Source organism: Miniopterus schreibersii, assembly GCF_964146895.1.
Source record: "Miniopterus schreibersii genome assembly, chromosome: 4".
In the NCBI taxonomy this organism is placed as follows: domain Eukaryota; kingdom Metazoa; phylum Chordata; class Mammalia; order Chiroptera; family Miniopteridae; genus Miniopterus; species Miniopterus schreibersii.
The window spans coordinates 62564732-62587614 of NC_138105.1; the positions used below are offsets into that span (position 1 = coordinate 62564732).

Sequence of the window (22883 nt, forward strand, 5' to 3'; positions counted from 1 at the left end):
AAAAATCAATAAAAATGTATTTAAAAAATGTTTCTATGTAACTATATCTATCTATAGACATAAATAGACATATAGCTGTTTATATACCTCCCTTAAGTGTATATATCTATATGTACATATACCTGTCTGTTTATATGTATATATGTATGTATATATTATAATGTATAATATATACAATTATACATATGTGTGTATGTATATATGTGTGTGTGTGTGTGTGTGCATGCATGTGTATATAGCCTCTCCTTCCAGATTTCAGAACTAAGACCTGATCACAGGATGAATAGAAAAAATTAGGGGAAAAATATAAAGAGAAAAAAATATTCTTAATCCTGCCACTGAAAGACTACCATCGACATCTTTGTGTAACTCTTATAATCTCATTTACTTCCACAACCATTCTACAGCTACATAAATATATATATTTTTAGAAAACAATGACAAAAAATTGGGATGTTCTGAATATTTCATCTATTTCATTCTGCTTTATTGGTATCATGTCATGGGCATTTTCCCATTGAGGTTTAAATTATTTTAAAATTATTATTTTTCATGTCTGTTAACACTCTCTATATAAATGATTCAGCAATTATATAAATATTCTCTAATGTTGAGGACATTTAAGGCACCTCCCCTTCTGAGCCTACAAATGAAACGATATGTAAATCTGAGTAATTCTTTTTTTTAAAAATCCTTACCCAAGGATATGTTTATTGATTTTAGAGAGAGAGGAAGGGAGAGAGAAAGAGAGAAACATTGGTATGAGAGAGAAACATTAATTGGTTGCCTCCCGCATTTGCCCTGACTGGGGATCAAACCCACAACCTAGGTATTTGCCCTGACCGGGAATTGAACTTGCAGCCTTTTTGGTGCACAAGATGATGCTCCAACCAACTGAGCCACTCAGCTGGGGCTAAATCTGAGTAATTCTTGATCCTAGAAATAATCCCTGGATATGATGATAGTGTGTACCTAGTTTATCTCTTAGGATAAATTGCTAGAATTAGAATGAATGGGTCAAAGGGTGTTAACATTTTTTAAGTCCTTCATATATGTTGCCAAATCACCCCCTGGAAAAGGTTATACCAGTTTACACTGCATGAGCAGCCTCGCACCCTACCAAGGGGTCTGTGCTGGTCAGTGGTTAGAGCACATCTAGATAGCATCAGGATCCCTGGCTTCTTTTACCAGGTGCCTGGCTGGGCCTCATAGTAAGAGAAGGGCCTGGAGTGGACGGAGGGTGGACAAGATATTTTCTGCAGATCCTATGAAGGTCAAGTGTTAGGAGATGGAATGAGCTCCACCAAGAATTCTAGTCCAGATTTGCCTCAAATGTGTTAGGTGACTTTAGGCAAGTCAATTAGTCTTCCTGGAGCTCAACTGGATCATCTGTAAAAAGAAAGTCTGAAGCTAAATGACTTCTAAGGTTCTTATCAGCTCCAAAATGCTATGATTCCAAATGTTTTGGAATCTCTGGGCTTTAATTAACATTGTATAGGTCAAAGCTGTCGAGAGTTAATGAGTAGGAGTGACCTGTTGAGAGACCCCAGGACCTCTGAGTGAGTGTGAGTGTCTGTGATGCACCCCAGCATGGAAGGGCGTCCTGCCCAGGGTGGGTTCCCTCCGTGCACCCTGAGCTGCCGGGATAGGCTCTGGCCACCCAACCCTGAACTGCAATTGCTGTGTTGGAAAATAATCTTATTGTTTTCATTCATCTTTCTAAAGTGTATGTAGAGCTCACATTTATTTGAATGTTTAGTATTAGAAGTGTTTTGGGCCTTTATTTAGAAGTTTGGTGATATTCTTGTGACCAGAAATATAATGCAGGAATTGAACTCTTGTCTGTATCATTTAGTCTATGGTAAAACTGGTTTCAGTATATGTCATTTTGCTTAAAGCCAGTTTCCAAGACCTATTGACGACAGTAAGTGAGGACTTACTATATTTCTAACCAGAGTGGGAACCAGGCACCCCACCCCCCATTAAGGGTCGGACAAATGCAGGGTCGGAACCTAGAGTGGGGCACCCTCCACACCTTGCTTGTCTCATTCTAGTCCCAGTCTTGTCTCTAATGTCTAGTCCGTTAGGGCAAACAAACCTATTGCTTCCTTAGTAAGAAGTCTGGATTTTTGAAATCTGAAGCTATGAATGGAATGCGATTGCCAAGAGAAGCTATCAAATTTGTTTTCATCAGTTTACCATAAACTGTTAGCATCCAGAAGGCAGAAGTCATCTGAATCTAGCTGTATGCCATCACCTGGGTCAGCCACCACTCACATAAACTACAGTGTATAAGAGACCCACCAAACTTCAGATCCCTGGGCTTCACTTGTGGGACTCAGATTTGGTAAGTCTGGGTGAGACTCAGGTATCTGCACTCCAACAGACACTGAGGTGACCTTGACGCAGGTGGGCATCCAACCTCACTCTGAGAAACAGTCACAAAGACCACGGAAGGGGCTTAGAAATTGCCCGAGCCAGTGACCTCAACTCCAGATGTACAACAGGATCATCTGGAAAGCTTAAAGATACGAATTAATTCCATTATTTGGGGTGGGGCCCAGGCATCAATATTTTTTAAAGCTCCCAGATGATTCTAACATGGAACTAGAACTGAGAACCACTGATCTAGTCCTAGCCTCTCATTTTATCAATAGGAAAACAGAGGTCCTGAGAGGGAAAGGGCCTTGCTCAAGACCACACAGCCAATTACTGACCAGAAAGTAGGAGCCAGTCTTAGCAGTTGGATCAGACATTGAGATTCCCTGGCTCTGGGCCCTGCCACAGAGACCTGTCTGTCTGTGTAGGGGAGTTTTGGTGCTGGATCCCTGATCAGAAATCCCCTGCAGCCTGGGAGGGCGTAGTGGTGGGGGGAGCCCTGGACTAGCCAGATACTGCTGGGTGTCGGCACTCACCCAGAGAAGCCAGCACGACCACGGCCACCAAGAGCAGAGCCAGGAAGAGGTAAAGAATCCTCACGGACGTGTGCAAAGACAGGTTCTTCTGGCAGCGGCTACAGCGGGGCCCCAGCGGGCCTGTGGGGACAAAAGGAGGCGAGTGGCGGAGGCTGCAGCGGTAAGGCCAGTTCCATGTTCCTGCGCTGGCTGGCCTCATTTCATTTCACGTTCTAGACTGTCACTCTTTACCCATCTCACTGCCTTTCCTCTAGGCCCTAGAGCTTTCAGGAGTAGAAGAGATCAGAGTCAGGGTCTTCAAGGGACACCCAGCACTACCATCATTCTACCGCATCTTCATTCAGCCTGGCTGTGAGCAAACACGTCTCCCCGATACCTTGGCCTTACTGCGCATCCACAACCACTGTGTGACCAACTCATCCCGCTTTGCCTAGGGCTTTCCTGGTTTCAGCACCCATGTCACAGGAACTCCTCAATACGGGGTAAACCAGGATGGTTTGCCAAGACTGAAAGTCACACACCCGGGCAACCCTCTTAGTCCCAGGCAAACCAGAAGGTTGACCACCAGTCCCAAAACTTTGCAGGTAACCAGCAATTCTTATGGAAACCAAACAAATTGTCCCAGTCTACCGGGTGGTCCCTAGTACTGAGGAAGGAGAGAACCAGGTATTTCTGGCCCTGTGGCAGGTGACCAATGCCCAGTGGGAAGGCAGTGATGTCCTCAGCTGTAAAGTCTCTAGGGTTAGTTAAATTTCAGCTGCACATCAGAAATACCAGGAATGTTTAAAAATTCTGATGCCTCATTCATACTCCAGACCAAAAGACATCAGCATTTCTGAGCTGGTCTCAGGCATCCCTGGGTGATTACAATGTACATACAACCAAGGGTGAGAAGAGCTGTTCCAATCTCTACTGGAAACCAGCAGGAAGCCCTACTCCAAGTAACAGCTCAGATGGACCAAGCTGGATCCTGTGGGCCTGAGGATGGGCTACTTGGCTGTCATGGGCTATGATGAAGGAAACAGTTCTGGACGAGCTGAAAGACGGGCTGTCAGGGAGATGAGAGAAGTCCCTGACAGGTCTCACAAGGAGCCCTGGAGACAGATGGCACTTGTGTCAAACTCCATGCCACTCTGCCTTTTTACCCTCCAGGAGGCAGAGGGGAAGGGAGCCAGGATTTTGAAGCCATGTAGGTAGAGAGGCAACTGACCAGTCTGAGGATAGGAGCAAGGAATGGCTCTCAGCACAGAGAAGAGATCAGAGGGCAGCCCCCAGAGCCCTTACCCTCTTGTGTGCACGGGAAGGACGGCATGTCCTCATCACCAGCCAGCTCCTCTTCTGAAACACACAGCGCATCTCCGTCGCCGCCAGCTGACCTCACTGTGATGGAGGCAAGTGCTGTCAGATGCCAGGCTGGGACCCTGAGCCACACCCACCCCTCTCCAGTGCTCCATTCACTAACAGTCCCCACATCCTGTGCCCACCCCTTCCTGCCCCTGGGTCCAAGTCAGCCCACCTGAGCTCCAGGTGACCTGAGGTAAGCAGAGAAAACAGGGACAAAGGTAAGAATCAAGTGGCTGAGGGACTGGGATGTCCCAACACACCCAGGTAAAAAGACTCCATAACCTCACATAAGGTGGACACGACACAGAGGCCAGGTCAGCTTCCTACTCTGTATGTGCCTTGCTCAACCCCTTTCAGTGAAGTAAAAAGAAATGAGAGCCAGTTGCTTGGCCTGGCTCAGTGTGGTCCTTCCACTGCCCGCCGCGTGGCGACTGAAGCGGGTGCATTTCCCCCCAGCCTCTTCCCTCACTCCCCTTTTTTTCAAGGAGCAGACTAGCCGGCCTGAGGCTCAAAATCTTCCACTACAGGTATGGGAGTTGAGCAGTCAGTACCCATAAGAAAACACTGGGGCCAAAACAAACAAACAAACAAACAAAACAACCAGAGTGGCTGTCTCAGGATGATGCAGCGGGCAGGGTCTGGGGCAGTGCCTTCTAGGGTTGGGGTTTACGCTGGGCCTTTGGTCCAGCAGCCTCCCTATGCCACTCAGAGCCTAGTCTCCTCCTGTACCCAAGACTCGAGGTTCCTGACATCTAGCTTCTGCATTTGTTAACCCGTCTAGTTTCAGCTCCTAATTTGAATTTATTTATTTTTTGCTTGGTCCTTGGGGATTTCTTGCCCCTATTCTCTTTCAACTTTAGCTATGCATTTGGCAGCCTGCCTGTAGTTATCTAGTACCTAAACTCTATAGTCCCAGGATATTTTGAGCCAGTAACTTAGAAGTAGAAGCTCTAAGTTTGGCTTTCTTTTGTTCCATTTTTTAATGCCATGAGGGCTGGGTCTTGCTCTGTGAAGCAATCTTCACAACAACCCTATAAACTTTATAGTCTAAAGCTGGGGTGGGGAACCTTTTTTCTGCCAAGGGCGATTTGGATATTTATAACATCATTCACTGGCTATAGAAAATTATCAACTTAAAAATGAGCCTGCTATATTTCGTCAAACATTTAATTAACTCACCCCTAATGTGATGGCTGGAACTGCTTCTCTTTGGTGAGGCCTTGTCTGGGCCAGACCAAATGATTTTGTGGGCCGTATGCCAGCCATATATGACCCAAGGGCCAGATGTTCCCCATCCCTGGTCTAAAGTATCATTTTTAGGGACAAAAAGACTGAGGTTCAGAGATATTAAGAATATTGTTTAATGGCACACAAACTATGTAGTGAAGCTGAGATTTGAACTTAGAAATCTTTGCTACCATACCTACTACCCCCTCAAAGTAATGAGCAAAGATTCTACAAATGCTAAGAAACTGGGTAGAAATGAAGGGGTCAGGCCCATGACTGAGGGTGTGATGGAGCCTCAGGAGCTCCGACAATGACCTGGAAGCCACCTGAGTAGTATCTGTGACCTCATTTCCCAAGTGCTGTGACCACTGTGATCAAAGCTGGAGCCAAGTGGCAAAGTGGGCAAGGAACACTGGGTAAGTGAAGGCAGCCCTGACTGGGCTCATAGAGGAGGAACTGTGGGTGACCCTAAATTCAAGATGCCATCATCGCTGCCATGAATGCCCTTTGCTCTGTCTTCCAGGTCACAGCTTATAATATATGTCACTTCCTCAGCAGCCTTCCTGAGCTCTCAGACTGGAGCAAGCCCCTTGTTAAATATATTTCCACATGCTCTGTATTTTCCCTTTGAAGAATGTAATCCACCTTTTATTAATTATCCAACCACTCTCTTCCCAGTGTTTATAATCTGAGGGCAGGGGATGTATCTGTCTTATTTGCCTTTTCCAAAGCACAGAGAAATGCCCAACAAACACAATTTATAGTGAATCTATGAATGACATTGTATTACGCTTTCTGGAAGGGGGTCTATGCCTGCATATGGATTATTGGGGAGCTTGAGACCAGCGCCAGTGCCCTGCACTCAGAGATTCTGAATTAATTTGAGGGAGGGTGGACACCTGGGCTTACATCATTTATTCCATTTGATCCCTACAACTAGCCTGATAGGTAGGGTGAGAAATTATTCTCCTAATTTTACAGTTAAGGAAGCTGAGTTGGGGGAAGGTTAACTTTTAACACCTGGCTAAAGCCACATAGCCAGCTAGTGGCAAAGCCTCCTGAATCCTGGTTGAGCTTCGTCTTCACAACAGACTCCAGGTAGCCTCTCTTTGATAGAGCTAGTGTGTTCTTGTGTATATGCATGTGTGCACATGTGCATGTGTACACATGCACTTTGGAGGGCTGTGTGTACAGTGGCAGAAGGAACGCTGACATGGGCATGACTGATCCCTTTGTACAGGATGGGCAAAAGTAGGTTTACAGTTGTGAGTACACAAAAGTTTATTCTTGTATTATTATTTTTTAATTTTTATTGAGTTTATTGAGGTGCAACTAATTCGAAAGAATATACGCACCCCTATGTTCATTGCAGCATTCTTTAGAATAGCCCAGATTTGGAAGCAGCCAAGTCCCCATCAGTAGATGAGTGGATAAAAAAGCTGTGGTACATTTACACCATGGAGTACTACTCGGCATAAGAAAGAAGGAAATCTTACCTTTTGCGACAGCATGAATGAACCTGGGAAGCATTATGCAAGTGCAATAAGCCAGTTAGAGAAAGACAAGTACCATATGATTTCACTTATATGTGGAATCTAATGAACAAAATTAACTAACAAACAAAATAGAAACAGACTCATAGACACAGAGAACAGACTGGCAGATGTCAGAGGAGAGGGGGTTGGGGGGCTGGGTGAAAAAGGTGAAGGGATTAAGGAAAGAAACAGCAACTCACAGACACAGACAACACTATGGTGATTATCAGAGGGAAAGGGGTGGGGAGGGAGACAGAAGAGGGGAAAGGGGGTTTAAATGGTGACTTGACTTGGGGTTCTATGTATTATAGAACTGTACACCTGAAACCAATATAATTGTATTAACCAATGTCTTGTATTATTATTTAATTATTGTATTATTTATTTGTATTTGGACTGTAAACCTACTTTTGTCCACCCGTATATGTATTCTAACAGACCAACCTTTCCAGCCCGTTTTGTGTCTTAGGCTGCTATCCCATCATTAATCTGCCAACAGTTCACAAGATAACTTTGCCTGGGAGGGCACCAGGATCACCACGCCTTTCCCATAACTGGGGCCTCCGGCGGGGCCTGCTAGGATTCCTTGGTGCTTTCTGTGCTCTGCCTGACCCAAGTCCTCAGGCCTTCTCACCCCCAGATGATCTCAGCTAGAACAATGTTTCAGGCCATCTCTGGCCCCCTCGGGGAGGTATTCCTTCCACTGTTGGAGCAGAAATGCCTTCTAGGCCTTCCTGCCTCGTTTCTCATTTCTCCCCACCCGTTGGTGGTGCTCCTCTGCCCTCCCATGTGACTAGGACTCCTCCCTGTTCTGGCTCTGGGACTAATTTCATCACTTCACTGTTTATGGCCTTTGCAGGGAATCTGGGAAGACTTAAATCAAGTAAGGCTGACGCCGAGCCTTCAGCAAACACCCCCTTGTAAAGCACACAGCTTTGTCATAACTTTGCTCTCCCTTCAAGAGCCCCCCAAATTGGCAATGATTAGCAAGTGGAAGTAATAAAGGCTCCGTTCCGGTACTTTGCGGAGCAGCCCATGGGAAGGGAAATGACAGCTGCCAGAGTGGGTCTCAGCTCTCTCTAGATGAAGGATTCACAAGTACTTGGCCCTATTCCCTTTGCTCACATCTCAGCTCCATAACTCACAGCCCTCCCAACCCCCAAAGAGCTCTCTTCTCTTTCTAATCCCTTGGACTTCCTGTTCAGCAGGGCTGAGCCTCGGGCCTTGGGGACCCTAATTTACCTATGTCAGGAATGCTACAGCAACTCTCTACTCTCGCCCCGTTTGCTTTAATGAGAACACAACCCAAAGCATTTGCGAGGCTTTTATTAAGCCAAGCCCTTTGCAAGCATGGGCTCATTATATTCACATTACCCCCAGATTGTTCCGGTCAGAGGATGGAGGAAGAAACAGACTTAAAGAATTGAGAAAAGCTTGGCTTGAGGACACAGTCTATGATTGATTAAAAGATGATTGATTAGACAGGAATCTGTACTCACCCTTGCCCTGGGCCAAGCCGGCTTAACAAAGACACGAAAAGAATGTTCCTTCCCCTCCCCATCTCCCACGACAGCCCCTTCCAATGTCTACTGGGGTGATCTGACCTAGTGTTGGGTTTCCCAGCTTTCTGAGGTGTTTTCAGAGATAGGGAGTATGGACAAAAAAGAGGCCACACACTAAACTGACAAGCTCAGGGAAGGCCTGCATGGCGGGCCTTACAAACTCAGCGACCAAAAGGAACCACAAAAGGTGGTCTGAACATAAAAATTTCTAACTAAAATAGAGTTATGGCAGGCAGCCCATTCCTAGGCCTGTAGCTTCCTTGACAAAGGTCAATCTTTACCTGAAGTCAACCTGTCTATTGATTTTTTGCATCTAAGATAACATACACTTGGAATGTCAGAGTAATCCCCTTTTCCTGGACCCCTCAGGGCACACCCAGCACCAGGGCAGAGGCCACAGAACCTCTCAGTGTTACCTTGTTCCCCAAATACCATCTCTATGTTTGTAAATGCTAATTGTTAACTCTCCTGTACCCACCAATGTAAAAGAAGTATGTGTCTCTCTCTATCCAATCTCAAGAGATTTCCCAGCTTTGCTTTGTCCCACCTCCCTTATCTACCACGAATGAATTTCATGTAACCCCCTTACATCTCCTTCTTGACTCTAACGTATAAAATAAGCTGTAAAACTGACATTCTCTGGAGTATTTTCTCAATCTGTTGAAATTCTGCTTCCGAGCAATTGTCATCAGTTTGGCTCAAACAAACATAAAAATTCTGTACAGGTTTGGATCTTTCCTACGTCAACGAGAGTGTAAGTCACAGAACCCACCTGTCATATTAGAAAGGCTCAGAGAGATTAAGTGACCTGCCAGCTAGTTAGTGGTTCCTAACTGTCCAGGAATCTGAAGCAAGATGCAAACACACATACAGAGCGCTTGCAGAACTGCATATGCCCCGCTCAGACAGCCCGCAGAGCTGGGCAAAGCCTTTCCCACCAGGGCTGGCATCTGTTTACATGCCTGGCCTCCCAGCAGTTCGTCACCTCCTTGAGGTCAGAAAATCTTCCCTCAGTGCAAGGCTGATCACATAGTGGGAGCTCAAAACAGATGGGTTTACTGACCCTTTGAGAAGGCTTACATCCTTGTTAATTATTAACTTCTGCTGTTTCAATTAAGGGCTCATTTTTATTCAAAAATAAATAAAGAGGAATGACTTAAAATGTGGTTTAAATGTAGCTTAGAGTTCTCCATGGCTAGGGAATGTTTGGGCGTGCAGTGCACTGAAGATGCAAAGTCTTAAAGCAGCAGAGATTTAAAATGACCACCCAGGGGCCTAATGTTTGAACTGGAAGGACTGGGGGTGGGGGGATGGTGCAGCAAAATTTAGGATCTGCTTCTCCTCTGAACAAGGAATATAATATTCCTCTCCTAAAGCTAAAAGGCCTCTCATAGTTTTGGGGGGCATGGGTTTTTCTCCCATTAGTGTCCCAGTTAATTACCTTACAATACCCCTGGCATTTTTATGGCCCTCCCAAATAAGACCCTGGTCCTTCCCTGTGTCACACATAAAGTATCCATGGATAACTGAGGATTGATATGCTGGAAATTGAGGAGCACCTGAGTCTCAAACATTATGAGATGCCAGGTGTCTGGAATAATTAATTGGAGAAGTTGCCGTTTTGTAGGCCATGGGTTTCTGAAGAGAGGCTAGGTTTCCAATAACCTCTGTTGCTGTCTCTCTTTTCTCCCTCCCTCCCTCCCTCCCTCCCTCCCTCCCTCCCTCCCTCCCTCCCTCCCTCCCTCCCTCCCTCCCTCCCTCCCTCCCTTCCTTCCTTCCTTCCTTCCTTCCATTTTGCTGATCCCAGATAAAGGCTCTTGTGACAGGAGGGGATAAGCTTGGGAAAGGACACTGGAGAAGATAGGGTAATTCCTGGACTTTGGGAAAGCCCCTTTCGTGGGACAAGGCGAGGACAAGCTTGGATCAGCATGCTGCTCTGGGTAGCAAGTATCTAAGACTCTATAAGCTGGCATCTGCCTCCCCTGTTCAAGAGGCTCCAAGAGATTAGAGCTGTCACGAGGGAGCATCCTGGTCCCTGTACTAAAGCCAGGCCCACGAATTATCTAACAAAGACACAGCCAGGTTCCCCTCTTCATCCAGCAATCTCTACCCCAATTACAGACGGTGTCTTTAAAAAAAAAAAATCAAGTAGCCTTGGAAGCCAGCGTTGTAAGCTCAGACTCATAAAGCAGTGGCAACCACTGGAGATTTGAAAGAGCCTCTGTTCCTCTCATACCTAAGGTCATAATATCCAACCCAAACACCAGGACAGCCACAAGAGGAACTCCTTATTTTTTAAGCCTCTGCTCCCACAGAGCCACGTGGAAGGTTTGATTGAGGTGCATGTGCTGGCACATTGTGAGGCGTGACTGCTGACTCTGCAGGGGTTGAGCCTGGTTCACTTCTCCTTCTGGAGGTGGAAAACAGCCCGGACCTGTTAACCAACTGCTAACTCAACTGCGGTTGCCGACTCCAGCTTTCTTTTGGTTGACCAAAAATGTGGAGTTAATTCACTCTTTAGCCTTTCTGTAATCTTCCAGCAGAGTCAGCAAGGGGGAGAGATTCGAGGAACTGAATAAAAGGTCTTTCTTTGGGAACTTCAAGGAACATATTTTGATGATGATCTTCTATGGAGTTCACAGAGTGGGTTTTCCAAACAGCCAATTGGGTCAGTAAAAATAAAGATTTGAGAGTCTTCTCGGGAGCCAGTGCTATATTTAAAATTGCAGAACAGCTATAGTCTAAGGTTGGAGAACGCTATAATTAAGGCTGCAAAATTGTTTTCATTAGAACCCTCCTGCTATTACCCTCTCCCCAGAGGCTTCCTCTGTGGGCGCGCCTATATTCGGATGGGAATCGGTCTGCCCGTCTCAGCTCTAATGAGTCTGGTCCTTCCCTTTCAGATTCTCCTGCTCCACAAGTTGTCAGGATCTGCTTCCCTAGAACACTCACCTTTCTGCTCCTTCATCCCTCAAATCCACATTCGATGCTCTGGGACAGGTATTTCCTCTCCCCCTGCCACCTCTGTCGGAATCCGAGCCAGCCCACAGCCTTCCGCTGTGTTCCCGGTAACCACAGAGCCTGTGGGCAAATTCTCCCTTTATCCCAAGCCCTCTTTATCCTAAATGACTTTCCTCCCCTTTCTTGCCCTCAGTGTTTCTAACTGGGGCACCCATGGCATTTGGGGGCCATATTCTTCCATAGACAGGATTTTCCCACATTTGGCATCCTGGCCCACTAACCACCAGTGGCAATCCCTGGTCCTTGTGATAACTCCTGTGGCCAGCCTATTTCTAAATACCCCTTCAAGGGGCGGTGTGGCCTCTGGTTGAGAAGAGAGCTGAAGCTATTCACTCAATACAACAGACCCCAACCCTCCCCCATCACATCCACGCTGGCCTCTGTGCAGAGAGCAACTCCTCCACCCCCCTGAACCCCACAAATCAGTGGGATGGGAGGGGACTTGATGTCTATTGTCACTTCTTGGCCTTTAAACCCCACTTGAGGTCCATGCTCTCTCTCACATGGGGACTTCCCTTTCCTTCTCTGAGCTTCATGTGCAAAAATAGTGGGAAAAGCATCTACTTTACAGAGCTGCTGGGGAAATTCAATGAGGCAATACACGAAAACTACCTGACACAGTAAATACTTGATAAATGGCAGTAACAGGCATTTTTATCAGGATTATTCTTCTGTCCTACTAGAATTGCCACTGTCATTCGTCTCCCTTTCCCACTGCCTGTCACTTTCAGGACCCATTTCCAACTTTCAACCAATCCATCTTCTAGATCATGTCCTGTGGAACACTGGTTCCAAAATCCTGTGTAAGAGGGGCTCTTTGATCAGGTAAGTCTGGAAAATGCTGTGTACTCTCACCATCTTAGAAACTCACAGTAACACACTAAAACTGTTTTAGTCCTTCCAAAAAAAAAAATAAGCCCATTTCGATCTGTGTTTAATTTGATGTTTCTCAGACTTACTTGACTTTAGAATTTCCTGCCATTCTTGGAAAAAAAAAAGATCTATGAAACCCCACAGAAATGGTATTCAGAGGTACACCTACTTTGGGGAACACCGTTCTGGATAAGTACCTCACCTGGGCTGGCTTGTTTCTTCATCCTGTCTCTTGCCACCAACTTTAATGGAGGCAACATCATGTTGAAAGCCCACCGGTCCTCTGGACCTCAGGTCCCCATGACCTGGAGTCTGTAGGTCTCATCTCCTCGGTGGCCGTAGCTCAGCCTCACCACCCTCTGGAGCGTAAAGCTTATTGCTCTTCCATCTCCACAATCTCAGCAACTTTCTGCGGCGTCTCCTGCTGTTTTCCTGATCCCCGCTGCACTACCTTTACTCTGTGCTTCACCCAGGCTGGCAGCTGAGCCCCCAGGATCAGCTTCCGCTCCCTGGAGCCTTCAGCTCTCTCTCCTGCCCTGGTGCCCTTCCCTCCTCGGCGTGTTCTCTCTGCTCTGGCTGGGAAAACCCAGCCCAGTGGAAGCGTGTCAGAGAGTGGCGTGGGTTTGGCCTCAGTCAAGTCCTGCCATCTGGACCTTCCCTCGATGTTCCTCCTCTTCTCAGCCCACCTCATTCTCCAAAGATGAGCTCACCTCCTCCCTTTCTGAAAAGACCAAAACTGTTAGGCTTAAGCTCTTCACTTGCCCCTAACTCCCTCCAGCTGTTCCGCTTGGAACCCAGTGGAGGCCAAGGCGTGGGGACCCCGCGCTCGGTGCACTTGGCGCCCAGCGCGCACTCACCCCGCACTCCCACGGAGCGCACCTTTCGACGCTGCAGTCCCCCTTCTGAGAACCTTTTTCCCTCGGGGAATACTAGTCATCTAGGCTGAGCTGTGTGGGTAAAGGTTATCACTAGCGGCTATGATATGCCTGCGGAAAAGGTGAGTAACCCAAATGCCCATGGATAAGGGAATGGTTAAATAAATTATTGTAAAGCTGTACTATGGAATATTAGGCAACCATTAAAAAAATAAAGCAGCTCTATATTTACTGCCCAGGAAAGATATCTATGGTCTGTTGTTCAATTTTAAAAAACACATATGGGTAGAATAATCTTGCCTATGTGAAAAAAACCTGTGTGCAAATATACACAGAAGGATCTCAGGAAGAAAGCTCACCTAGGTCCTATCAGATATCTCTGAGGGCTATGAGGTTTTCCCTTTTCTGAAGTTTTCATAATGCATACGTGTCATAAAAAGATTAAATGCAACTAGTAACGCAAAACGTCTCTGTCCGCATCCTTCCCTCGGGACCCCATAACGAGCCTCCCTCCTTTCCACGGCTGAGCTCGCCCATTCCTGCCTTCCTCACCACCGTGGCCCGGCTCTCCCTCCTCCCCTCTACCTTCCACTGAGCACAAGACAAGCCCACCCTTCATGCCTAGCGCTGCTTCTTACTTTAATTATTTAGTTGCCTTTTTCTGAAACTTCGACACGAGGCCTCCCTGCGCCTTTGCTTCAGAGCTCCCTATTTCCCTCGGTGCCTGTGCAGCTTGGCTTTCTCTGGATCAAACAATCCTGTGCTAGCTCTGTGGATTCACAGTCATCTTCGCTGTTGACGTCTTTCTTGGAACTTTCTCCTCTCAATTTCCATAACATTACCATCCTACTTCTCTGCCTGAGCCCCCTAACCACTCTTCTTGGCTCCTTCACAAGCTCATTTTCTTCCTCTCATTCTCTAAAAGTACAGATTTCCCAACGTCTCCAGGGAGAAGTAGGAACCAAGCCATCTCCTGACAAACCCTTCCAAATCCTCCCCAATGTCAACAGGACACAGTTGGAAGTCCTTAGCATGGCACTCAAGGCCTCCTGGTCTTGTGACTCCCTGTGTCTCTCAGCCAACTCTCAACTCCAGACAAATCTCTACCCATCACCCCTAAACACATTTACCCAATGACATAATGCCCAGCTTTCACCAACACTGTTCCCTGCCCCTTCTGACTGTCCCTTGAATGACCCAATCCAAATCTTGCCCACCCTTCAACACTTCCCTAAAGTCTTCCTGAACTGCCCAACTTGAAATGCTCTCTGTATCTCAGGTGATTCCTATTGCATCTACCATACATACCACTCAACTGTTCTTCTGCATCATCGCCCTTGATTATCTGATTTTTTTAAGGGTGCATGTCCAGTCTCTGCTTGAGAGCAGGAACCATCCTGGTTTGCCTTTAAAATTGCATGTTTCCCCCTCCAAAGCAGGTACTCAATACACGTTTGCTGACTGAAAAGCGTGAGATGATGTTCCAGAATAACTAGTATTTTCACTTGGATCCAGGTGGTTATAAAGGTATCTAATCTGAGCCTTGAGGAGGTGTCTGCAGGTTGCATCTGGAGATGTTCAGGACACTGTTGGAAAGATGAGTCTGCAGCTCAGAGAGGTAAATCTGGTATCATCAACCTATTCCTATGTCAAATCTATGAAACTGGGCAAGACTTCAAAGAATGGATGCCCAGTAAGAACTAAAATCCAAGGATGAAACCATAGACTCATCCAGCAAAAGAAGAGAGATGGGAAAAGAACCAATACCACCCCAAACTGCCTCCCGGGAACTCTCTTAAGACACTTATCACTTTAAGTGTCCTAGCAAAGGGTAAGCTCCTTGACAGAAAGAGCAGTGTCTGAGCTCTTCTTTGCATCTTTCTTGGACATTAGACATACATGGACATACAAGCCCTGGCATTTAGCAGTTGGTCAATAAATGTTTGTTAAATAAAAGCATGACTCTTCACTGAATACCTACATTAGGTCTGGGGATATCACGGTGTGATACTTGCCTTTAAGGATCCGAGCCTGGCTGGGGACTCAGATGTATCCCCTGAAGGAACGTAGTGGACACCTCCTATGTGCCAGGCACTGTGCGGGACTGAGTCAGGGGAGAGGCAGGCAGAGAGCCCATGCTCATGAAACTCACATTCTGATACTACCCTGTGCACTTTATAGTTCTATTCTGGGGGGAAATTGTGTGTGTGTGTGTGTGTGTGTGCGCACGTACCCTTACAGAAGGAAAAACAATAGAGTAGAATGTTAGCACTGGAAAAAAATCCAAAGAGCACCCAGTCTACTTGCAAATGAGGAGATTGGGGGTCAGGGAGTATCAATGACTTCATCATAGTTACATAAAGTCTGTGACAGAGCTAACTTTGGGCTTCACTGCTTACCACACACACACACACACACACACACACACACACGCTAAATTAATCATAATTCACACAGGCAGTGTATATATGACGGGCACAGTCTGTCATGCTGCTGTGCTTGCCAATTCTAACACCCGGCACAGCTGCCTGTCGTTCATGAAAACTGCCAAGCTCTCCACCAACATATACTGAGAAAAAAAATTCTTTTTCCTCTCTCCGAAATTAGCTATGGGATGTGAGTCTTCAGTTATTAAAATTACCCCAGCCTGGCTGGGTGTGGCTCAGCGGTTGAGCGTCAACCTAGGATCCAGGAGATCAGGGTTCGATTCCTGGTCAGGGCACATGCCCAGGTTGCGGGCCCGATCCCCAGTCAGGGGCGTGCAGGAGGCAGCCGATCAATGGCTCTCTCATCATGGATGTTTCTATCTCTCTCTCCCTCTCCTTTCCTCTCTCTGAAATCAACAAAAATATATTTTTTTAAAAAAAGTTTAAAAAAAAAATTACCCCAGCTGGATGGCAAGGTGACCAGCGTGTGTGTGTGTGTGTGTGTGTGTGAGAGAGAGAGAGAGAGAGAGAGAGACAGACAGACAGACAGACAGACAGTTTGGAGCTGATCCCCAACATCTAAGCCCCTCCAACCCCCCTCCCCCGATTTGGGCCATTTAGTGGATCTTTGCACCTTTGCTATATTAGCTCCTTCTCTTCTAGTCTCAGGCTCCTTCTAGCACCCTGAGATCTGGGAATGGAGGTCAGGCTTCCAAAGGGGGCCCAGTCTGCCCTCTCATGAGTGAATATAATCCCCTCGCCAAGCTGTGAGAAGTGGATTTTCCTGGGATCACACTGCTGTAGTCCATTCCCCCCCCACCACCACCACCCCGTCCTTTGCCCACAGGGAGTGGGCACTGCTCTCTGATTCTGGGGGGAGGGGCTGTTCCTCCCACGCTTGGGGAACAGTGGGGCATGGCTCTGCCCTGTCCATGGCAGCTGAGGACAAGTCTCCCAGGGGCAGAGCCTGCAGCAGGCCTGCTTCCAACCAGCTCTTCACCAAGTCATTTCTGCTCCCCACGCGGTACTCAGACCCAGAGCTCCTGCATCAGACCAGGATGTCCTCAGGGACACCCAGGAGACTGGGACCCAGAGAGGGAAATACTTTGAATGCAGGGCCAGGCTGCTTCTGGAGGTGGGAGGTGGGGCTCATATAGCTGGGAGGGTTCCCATGACAAGAGGCTCTCATCGGAGCTGTGGAAACAATCCCACAGGTGGCTCGTAATGGCTCGGACAAGCCAGCGGGAAGCTCCGAGGTGGGCTGGTCACCAAGGGGCTGGAGGCAGCTGTGTGGCCTTCAGGTGGGAGAGGGGCTGCACCTGGGGCCAAGTGCCAGCTTGCATCAAAAGATGCAGCTGCCTGGGAGGCCTGGCTGGCTGGCAGGCAGGAGGGGCCTCAGGGTGGAAACAGCTTGGCTGGCAGAGCCGGGCCTGGCACCTGGCCACTGGTGGCACTGCTCCTCAGAGAACGTGTTTTCTCGTTTAAGTATCGTCCCCACCAACACCCCTCTCCCCCACAAAACATAACATCACTGTGTTTTGCTTTGAGTGGGAGTGGTGGATCTTTGTCAACAGATGTAATTCTCAGATTGGTGGGGCCTTTGGAGAAGCTTGTGAAGCCAACTTCCCCTCTGGGAAGGGCTGCTCTGGAAGGGGCCGCCCTGCTATGCCCGGCACTTTACTTTTTCCATGTGGGATGAAAAAAAAATCCTGATTTTTCACACTGCACCGATCCCAAAGGCCAAATATTTGCTGTCTGCCCTGCCTTTTCCATCTCAGACAGAGGTGGCGGTAATTCCTGGCTCCTGGAGAGAACGAGGGAAGACCCTGCAGGGAGGTGGGCCAGGCATCACCCCTCATCTTCCCCCCAAGCTCTGCAGCCTGGTCCCCGGTTAGGGGAGATCACGGGAAGGGTTCCCGCGACTGGAGGAATACATGAGAGCTGCCCCGAAGGCCTCAGTGGGCAGGAATCGGGTCCCACGTGGCGGTGAGGCTGTTGGCTGAGAGCAGAAAAAGGAGCGCTGGGCTTCCTTCTGGGACTCCCAGCCTCCCAGCCAGCAGGCCAGAAGGACCCTGAGACCCGATACCATGATGACACACTTCAGCTGGTCCTCCTGGGGAGCCTCCTCTAAATATTGTGACTCCAGCTCTTTCCTCTTCCAGTCAGCGGAGAATCGCCTTGCTGAGTTTCAGAAAGGCGAGTCGAGTGTTTCTGAGTCCCTCTTCCTTGGGAGCTGGGTGTCGCCTCCACTTCAGAGGATTTCGGCCCTGCCTGTCTTTACTGCGCTGTATTTTCTCTTCTAGTGTTTGTGTGGATGGTTGGTGGAGAATGTGCAGCGTCTCAGCAGCATCATTAAGGTGAGAGCAGAGTGAGCTCCTGGCCTGTGGTGAGATGTAGACTAAGACCTTTTCGGAGGCTTCTGGGTAATGACCTGCCCCGGCTGGCTGACTGAGGAGTGCACTGCTCCACAGATGTGGTAGCTGAGAGCAGAAACCTCCTGGGTGAGGCTCCTCCGGCTGCCACTCGAACTCCCTGGGGTTGATTATAACTTGCTTGCCTCATTCCAGACAACCCAAGACATGGTGAAGCCATCAGAAAGGACAGAGGGACCAGAAGCCACAGGGAAGGAAGTGCTCTGACCTGGAAGTCAGGAGCCCTGGGCTCTGCTCCCCCTGACTAGCCGTGAATCTTAAGCAAGTCCTTTCTCCTGTCCACAGGACCAACATAATTTGCGGGGCCCAGTGCAAAATAAAAGTGTGGGGTCCCTTGTTTAAAAAATTAAGAATTTCAAGACAGCGAGAGCAGAGCATTAACCTAGTGCAAGGCCTTCCAAGCTCAGGGCCCTGTGGGAATGTGCAGATTGCATACCCATGAAGCTAGTCCTACCTGTTTGGACCTCAGTTTCAACTACGGAGACTGTATTCAATCAGAGAAGCCCTTAGACCCTCATATGTGGAAGAGACAAACAGAGCCCCTTCTTCAGCACCACCTGAGAGTATAGTTTCAAGCCCTGAAGATGATCTCAAAGGTCCTTTTCAGTTTCAACATTCAATAAGTCAAAGAGGTAGTGAAGTTCTCACCGCTAGGAACACAAGCACCTGCCCTGGGTGCTATGGAAGGATGAATCAAAAGCATGAAAAAACACAGATGGTTCCCTGACCATAGCCTGCCTCTCCCTTAGCCTGAAAATAAACGTGCAGACCAAGCCTGCTCTTTCCCCAGCCTCAAGAAAGCCAGGCCCAGGTAGGAGCACCTGGGACCAAGTCTGGTTCTTGTTTCCATCCCAAGAACTGGCTGTAAGAGCCACTATCTGATGACCCGCTGCCCCTGGGGACAGCTCAGGCCTGGACAATAGTCTTTTCCAGCTGCTTTGTTCCCAGGAGGTCAGAGGGCAGGGCAGGTCAGCCAGGGTTCAGAGCCTGGACTGAGGGACTCAGGCTCCACAGGGCTCTCCTGAGGGAGGGGTCAGGGCAGAAAGCTGGGCGGGGGCTGCAGGAGCCCCTGAGATGGATCTCCTGGGTGGGGGTTCACACAGCTGGAAGGTCGGGCTGGTGACATCTTTCTGCGCTGACCGGCTACAGGGCTCGGAAACCTCTTTGGAATTGAAAACCGTTTTGTTCAGGGCTAGAGCAATGAACAGGCGGGACTGGACGAACTTTCTCCGGGCTCCGCTCCCCTCCCTGGATTTCAGGGCTGCACGCTGCCCTCCCAATACCTTCCGCAAGAGGGTCGTCCGCGAGGCAGGGAGCGCTGCTCCGCTCGGCCCCGGGGGGTCCCGCGGGTCCCGCCCGGAGCCGAGCGCACGCGCCGGGGCTTACCTTTCATGGTCCCTGGTGCCGGGCCTCGGGAGGCCCTCGCCGCGGGGCGCCCGGGGAGAGGCCGGCGGTCCGGAGCGGCGCCGATCGCCGCCCTACGCGCCGCGCGCGGGGGCCCGGCTGGGTGGCGGAGCTCGGCGGGCGCGCCGACGGGAGGGTGCGCGGGGTCGCAGCCTGCGGGCGCCGCGCCCGCCGCCCATCCCGCGCGCCGCCCGCGCTCCCCGCTGGAGGCCGGCGAGCTCTGCGGCCGCCGCCGCCCGCGCTCCCTCCCTCGCCCCCTCCCTCTTCGTCACGCCTTGGGCCCCGGCCCAGATCAACTTCCTCGGTATTTTCAAAACTGCCGCGGCCAGGCCTCTTTGTGCCGCCGCGGGCCCCCGCGCCCGCGCCCCGGCCGGCGCGGGACCTCGGGGAGCGCGCGGGGAAGGCTCCTCCGGGGCCGCCGTTCGCCTGGGGGCCGGCTGGGGGCGCCCGCAGGGGAGGTGGCGGCGGGCGTCCTGCCCTGGACTTTCCTTCTCCCCCAGGAGGGGTAGAGGGACTGGGAGCAGGAGGGATCCCAGCCCCAGCCCTCGCCGCCCTGGTTTGCCTGGCACTGCCCCTGCCCTGGCGCTGGAAGCCCCGCATTCCTAGAAACCCCTTAGACCCACACACACCGGGAGGGTTGGTCGCTCTGCCACCCAGGTGAGTGCCTTTGGACAGCCACTTCATGTCTCCAAACCCTGGTTTTCTACGCGGGAGAACTGGGCCCTCGGCACTCCCAAATTCTGTGATTTTGTTGGTGAAGGGGCCTCTGATGTAAATAGTGACATCTGAGGGAAACCGACCGCTAGCAACAAGTTGTGACTCTTGTCAGGCGCTCCCCTGAGATCTTCACGTGTTATTCTTCATGGGTGGGACAAACATTTAATTTACTGAGCACCTACCATGTACCAAATTCTTCCCCAAACTCGAGGGGGGTGAGGAACACTTCACACCAGCACTGTCTCCATGAGGGTGCCTCTGGTGAGGAAAGCCAAAGTTAAACAAGCAATGGTGCTGGGGGGTGTGAACGATATGGCAGGACAGTGGGGTGAGAGAAGGGACCACAGAGTGGGGACAATCCTGCCTGGTATCTTCTGATTACTGCAGTCGGGCCCTTTCCCACATGGCCACATCTCCAGGTCCACCACCCATTTCGCCCTTGGAGTAAAGTAGGTGAGACCAACCTAGCTGGTTTGGCTCGGTGACTAGAGCCTGGGCCGGAGGACTGAAGGGTCCTGGTTAGATTACACCAAGGGCAGGTACCTAAGTTGCAGGCTCCATCCCTGGCCCCCGGGGAAAGCAGGAGGCAACCAATGGATGTGTCTCTCTCACATCAATGTTCCTCTCACTCTCTCTTTCTCTCTCCTCCCTTCCACTCTCTCTGAAAAGGCAATGGAAAAAATATTCTCAGGTGAGGATTTTAAAAAGAAGAAGAAAAAAGTAGGTGAGGGCAAAGGGGCAGAGAAACTTTCTCCCACCCAATCAGAAAGGGCGATGATGTTCAGCTATTTCTAATCTCCTCCACTTCCCAACGACAAGTTCAGTTTGCAAAGTGCATTCTCTCCAGTATCTCAACAGAACCTCAAGACACCCTTGAGAGAGGGAGCCAGGAACCATGCTACCGTTTTGAGGAGACTGAGGCTCAGATATGTGGATGAAAAAGGAGCACTGTAATAAGTCTAACCAAAAGCAATCACACGTTGATCTGATCATAAATTCCTAACTGGGCCTGTCAGGGTGGGTAGTCCTGCCTCAGGCCTATAGCTTCCCTAGTAAAAGGTAAATCTTTGCCTTAAGCAAGCCCTATCCATTGCTTTTGTGCATCTAAGTTAACACACCTTTGAAATGCCTCTTTTTTCAGATCCCTCAGAAGCATAACCACCCTCAAGAGAGGACATACCTTTGTTAATTCTCTAATAATCCAAACCCTGCCTTGCTTTTCCCCACTTTCTTGTAATCTTACTTCCTTAATTCCAAACGTATAAGAGAAACTGCAGACTTACTTTCTCTGGAGCATTTGGGATCTTCCCGGGAATTATGGTCAGGTTAGCTAAGATAAACTCATAAAAATCCTCTACAGGTTTGATAATTTCTTATGTGGACAGAGAGGATGTTGCCTACCTGGTAGTCACAGTGTAGTCCTGGGGCCTTGAATCTGGATTCTGAGTCTGCCACGTGAGCCTCAGTCTCCCAGGATCTGAGGTGTTGCTATGATCATGCAGATGCATCAGCAAAGAAGTGAAAGATACCAGTGTCTGGTTGTAGGTGGGCCCTGAGTGAGCAGAGCTGGGCCCCAGCCCTGAAGAGGTTCAGAGGCTGAACTCCAGTTCCAAAAGGACTCTGGGGAGAGGGGACCCAGAACTGTGGATTGGCTGGAAAGAGCTGGAGACAAGTTGGCAGACATCAGGGGCCAAAGCACCAGAATAGTCCAGAGAGGGAAGAAGGCAGAAGAGGAGCATAAAGGATGACCACAGATCAAGATCAGACCACAGATCAAGAAAGGAGGAGACGGGATTTCTTAGAGATTATAGCAGCCTTTGGATAAAAGCTTTCAGCTGCAATTTTTACCAACAACCAGGCTGGACTCACTCTCCCTGAGAGACCAAATTATGGGGCTATTAAGACATGGCTCAGCCGGGCCTACCATGCGGAGGCACAGCCGGCAGGGTGGGGCTGGGTGGCGTAGGGGGAACGGCTTAATACAGTTTTTAACTTGAGCTGGGGTGAGGGTGGTTGACTGACGCACATAAGCCAGACTTATGTTGAAAGTCAAAGGAAATAGCTGAAGAGCCGGGGTCATGTGGGGACGGGGGAAGGAATCACTAATGGTGGAACCTTCCATGTATTAATGAAGAGAGAAAGCCCCACCTCAGTTCTTGAGCCACTTCCCAGGGAGCATCATGGGCTTTCCTTTCTCTTTTCAAGTTCAGGCCAAAAACCCACCTCCCTTTCTCTTAGAGTTCAGTGCTCCCACCGATGCCTCTGATGCTCCCCTCCCCACTCATGCTCCCCTCCAGCAGTAGGACATTACGTCCACTCTCCACCTTAGAGGGCAGCCTCAGCCCTCAGCGCTCAGGGACACTGCTCCCTTCCTTCCAGTTGCCAAGTATGACAGCCTTTCAAAATCTGTATCTTCTTCAACCATTTTATAGATTTAACACTGTATCAGTCAGGTTTCTCCAGAGAAACAGAAGCAATAACCAGCCATCTGGATATCCAGGGAAGAGTTGGTGTTGCAGCAAAAGTGCAAAGCCAGTCTACTGGCAGAATTT

At 49.2% G+C, this 22883-nt stretch overlaps 1 protein-coding gene across 3 annotated transcripts in view; it reads right to left on the reverse strand.

Annotated features, from left to right (window-relative positions):
* SCARA3 (scavenger receptor class A member 3) overlaps positions 1 to 20025 on the reverse strand; it is a 37606-nt gene extending 17581 nt beyond the window's left edge. The window contains exons 1-3 of one of the 3 annotated variants that reach the window (XM_081136258.1): positions 19597 to 20025; positions 4200 to 4295; positions 2916 to 3035 (exon numbers count right to left, since the gene is read on the reverse strand). In XM_081136258.1, coding sequence (XP_080992384.1) covers positions 2916 to 3035; positions 4200 to 4295; positions 19597 to 19603 — 223 coding nt within the window. In that variant the 5' untranslated portion in view covers positions 19604 to 20025. Of the gene's footprint in view, positions 1 to 2915; positions 3036 to 4199; positions 4296 to 11535; positions 11599 to 12679; positions 12717 to 19596 lie in introns of those variants that run through there. The other 2 variants (XM_081136256.1, XM_081136257.1) reach the window with 2 other exon arrangements.
* Positions 20026 to 22883: the final 2858 nt, after the last annotated feature.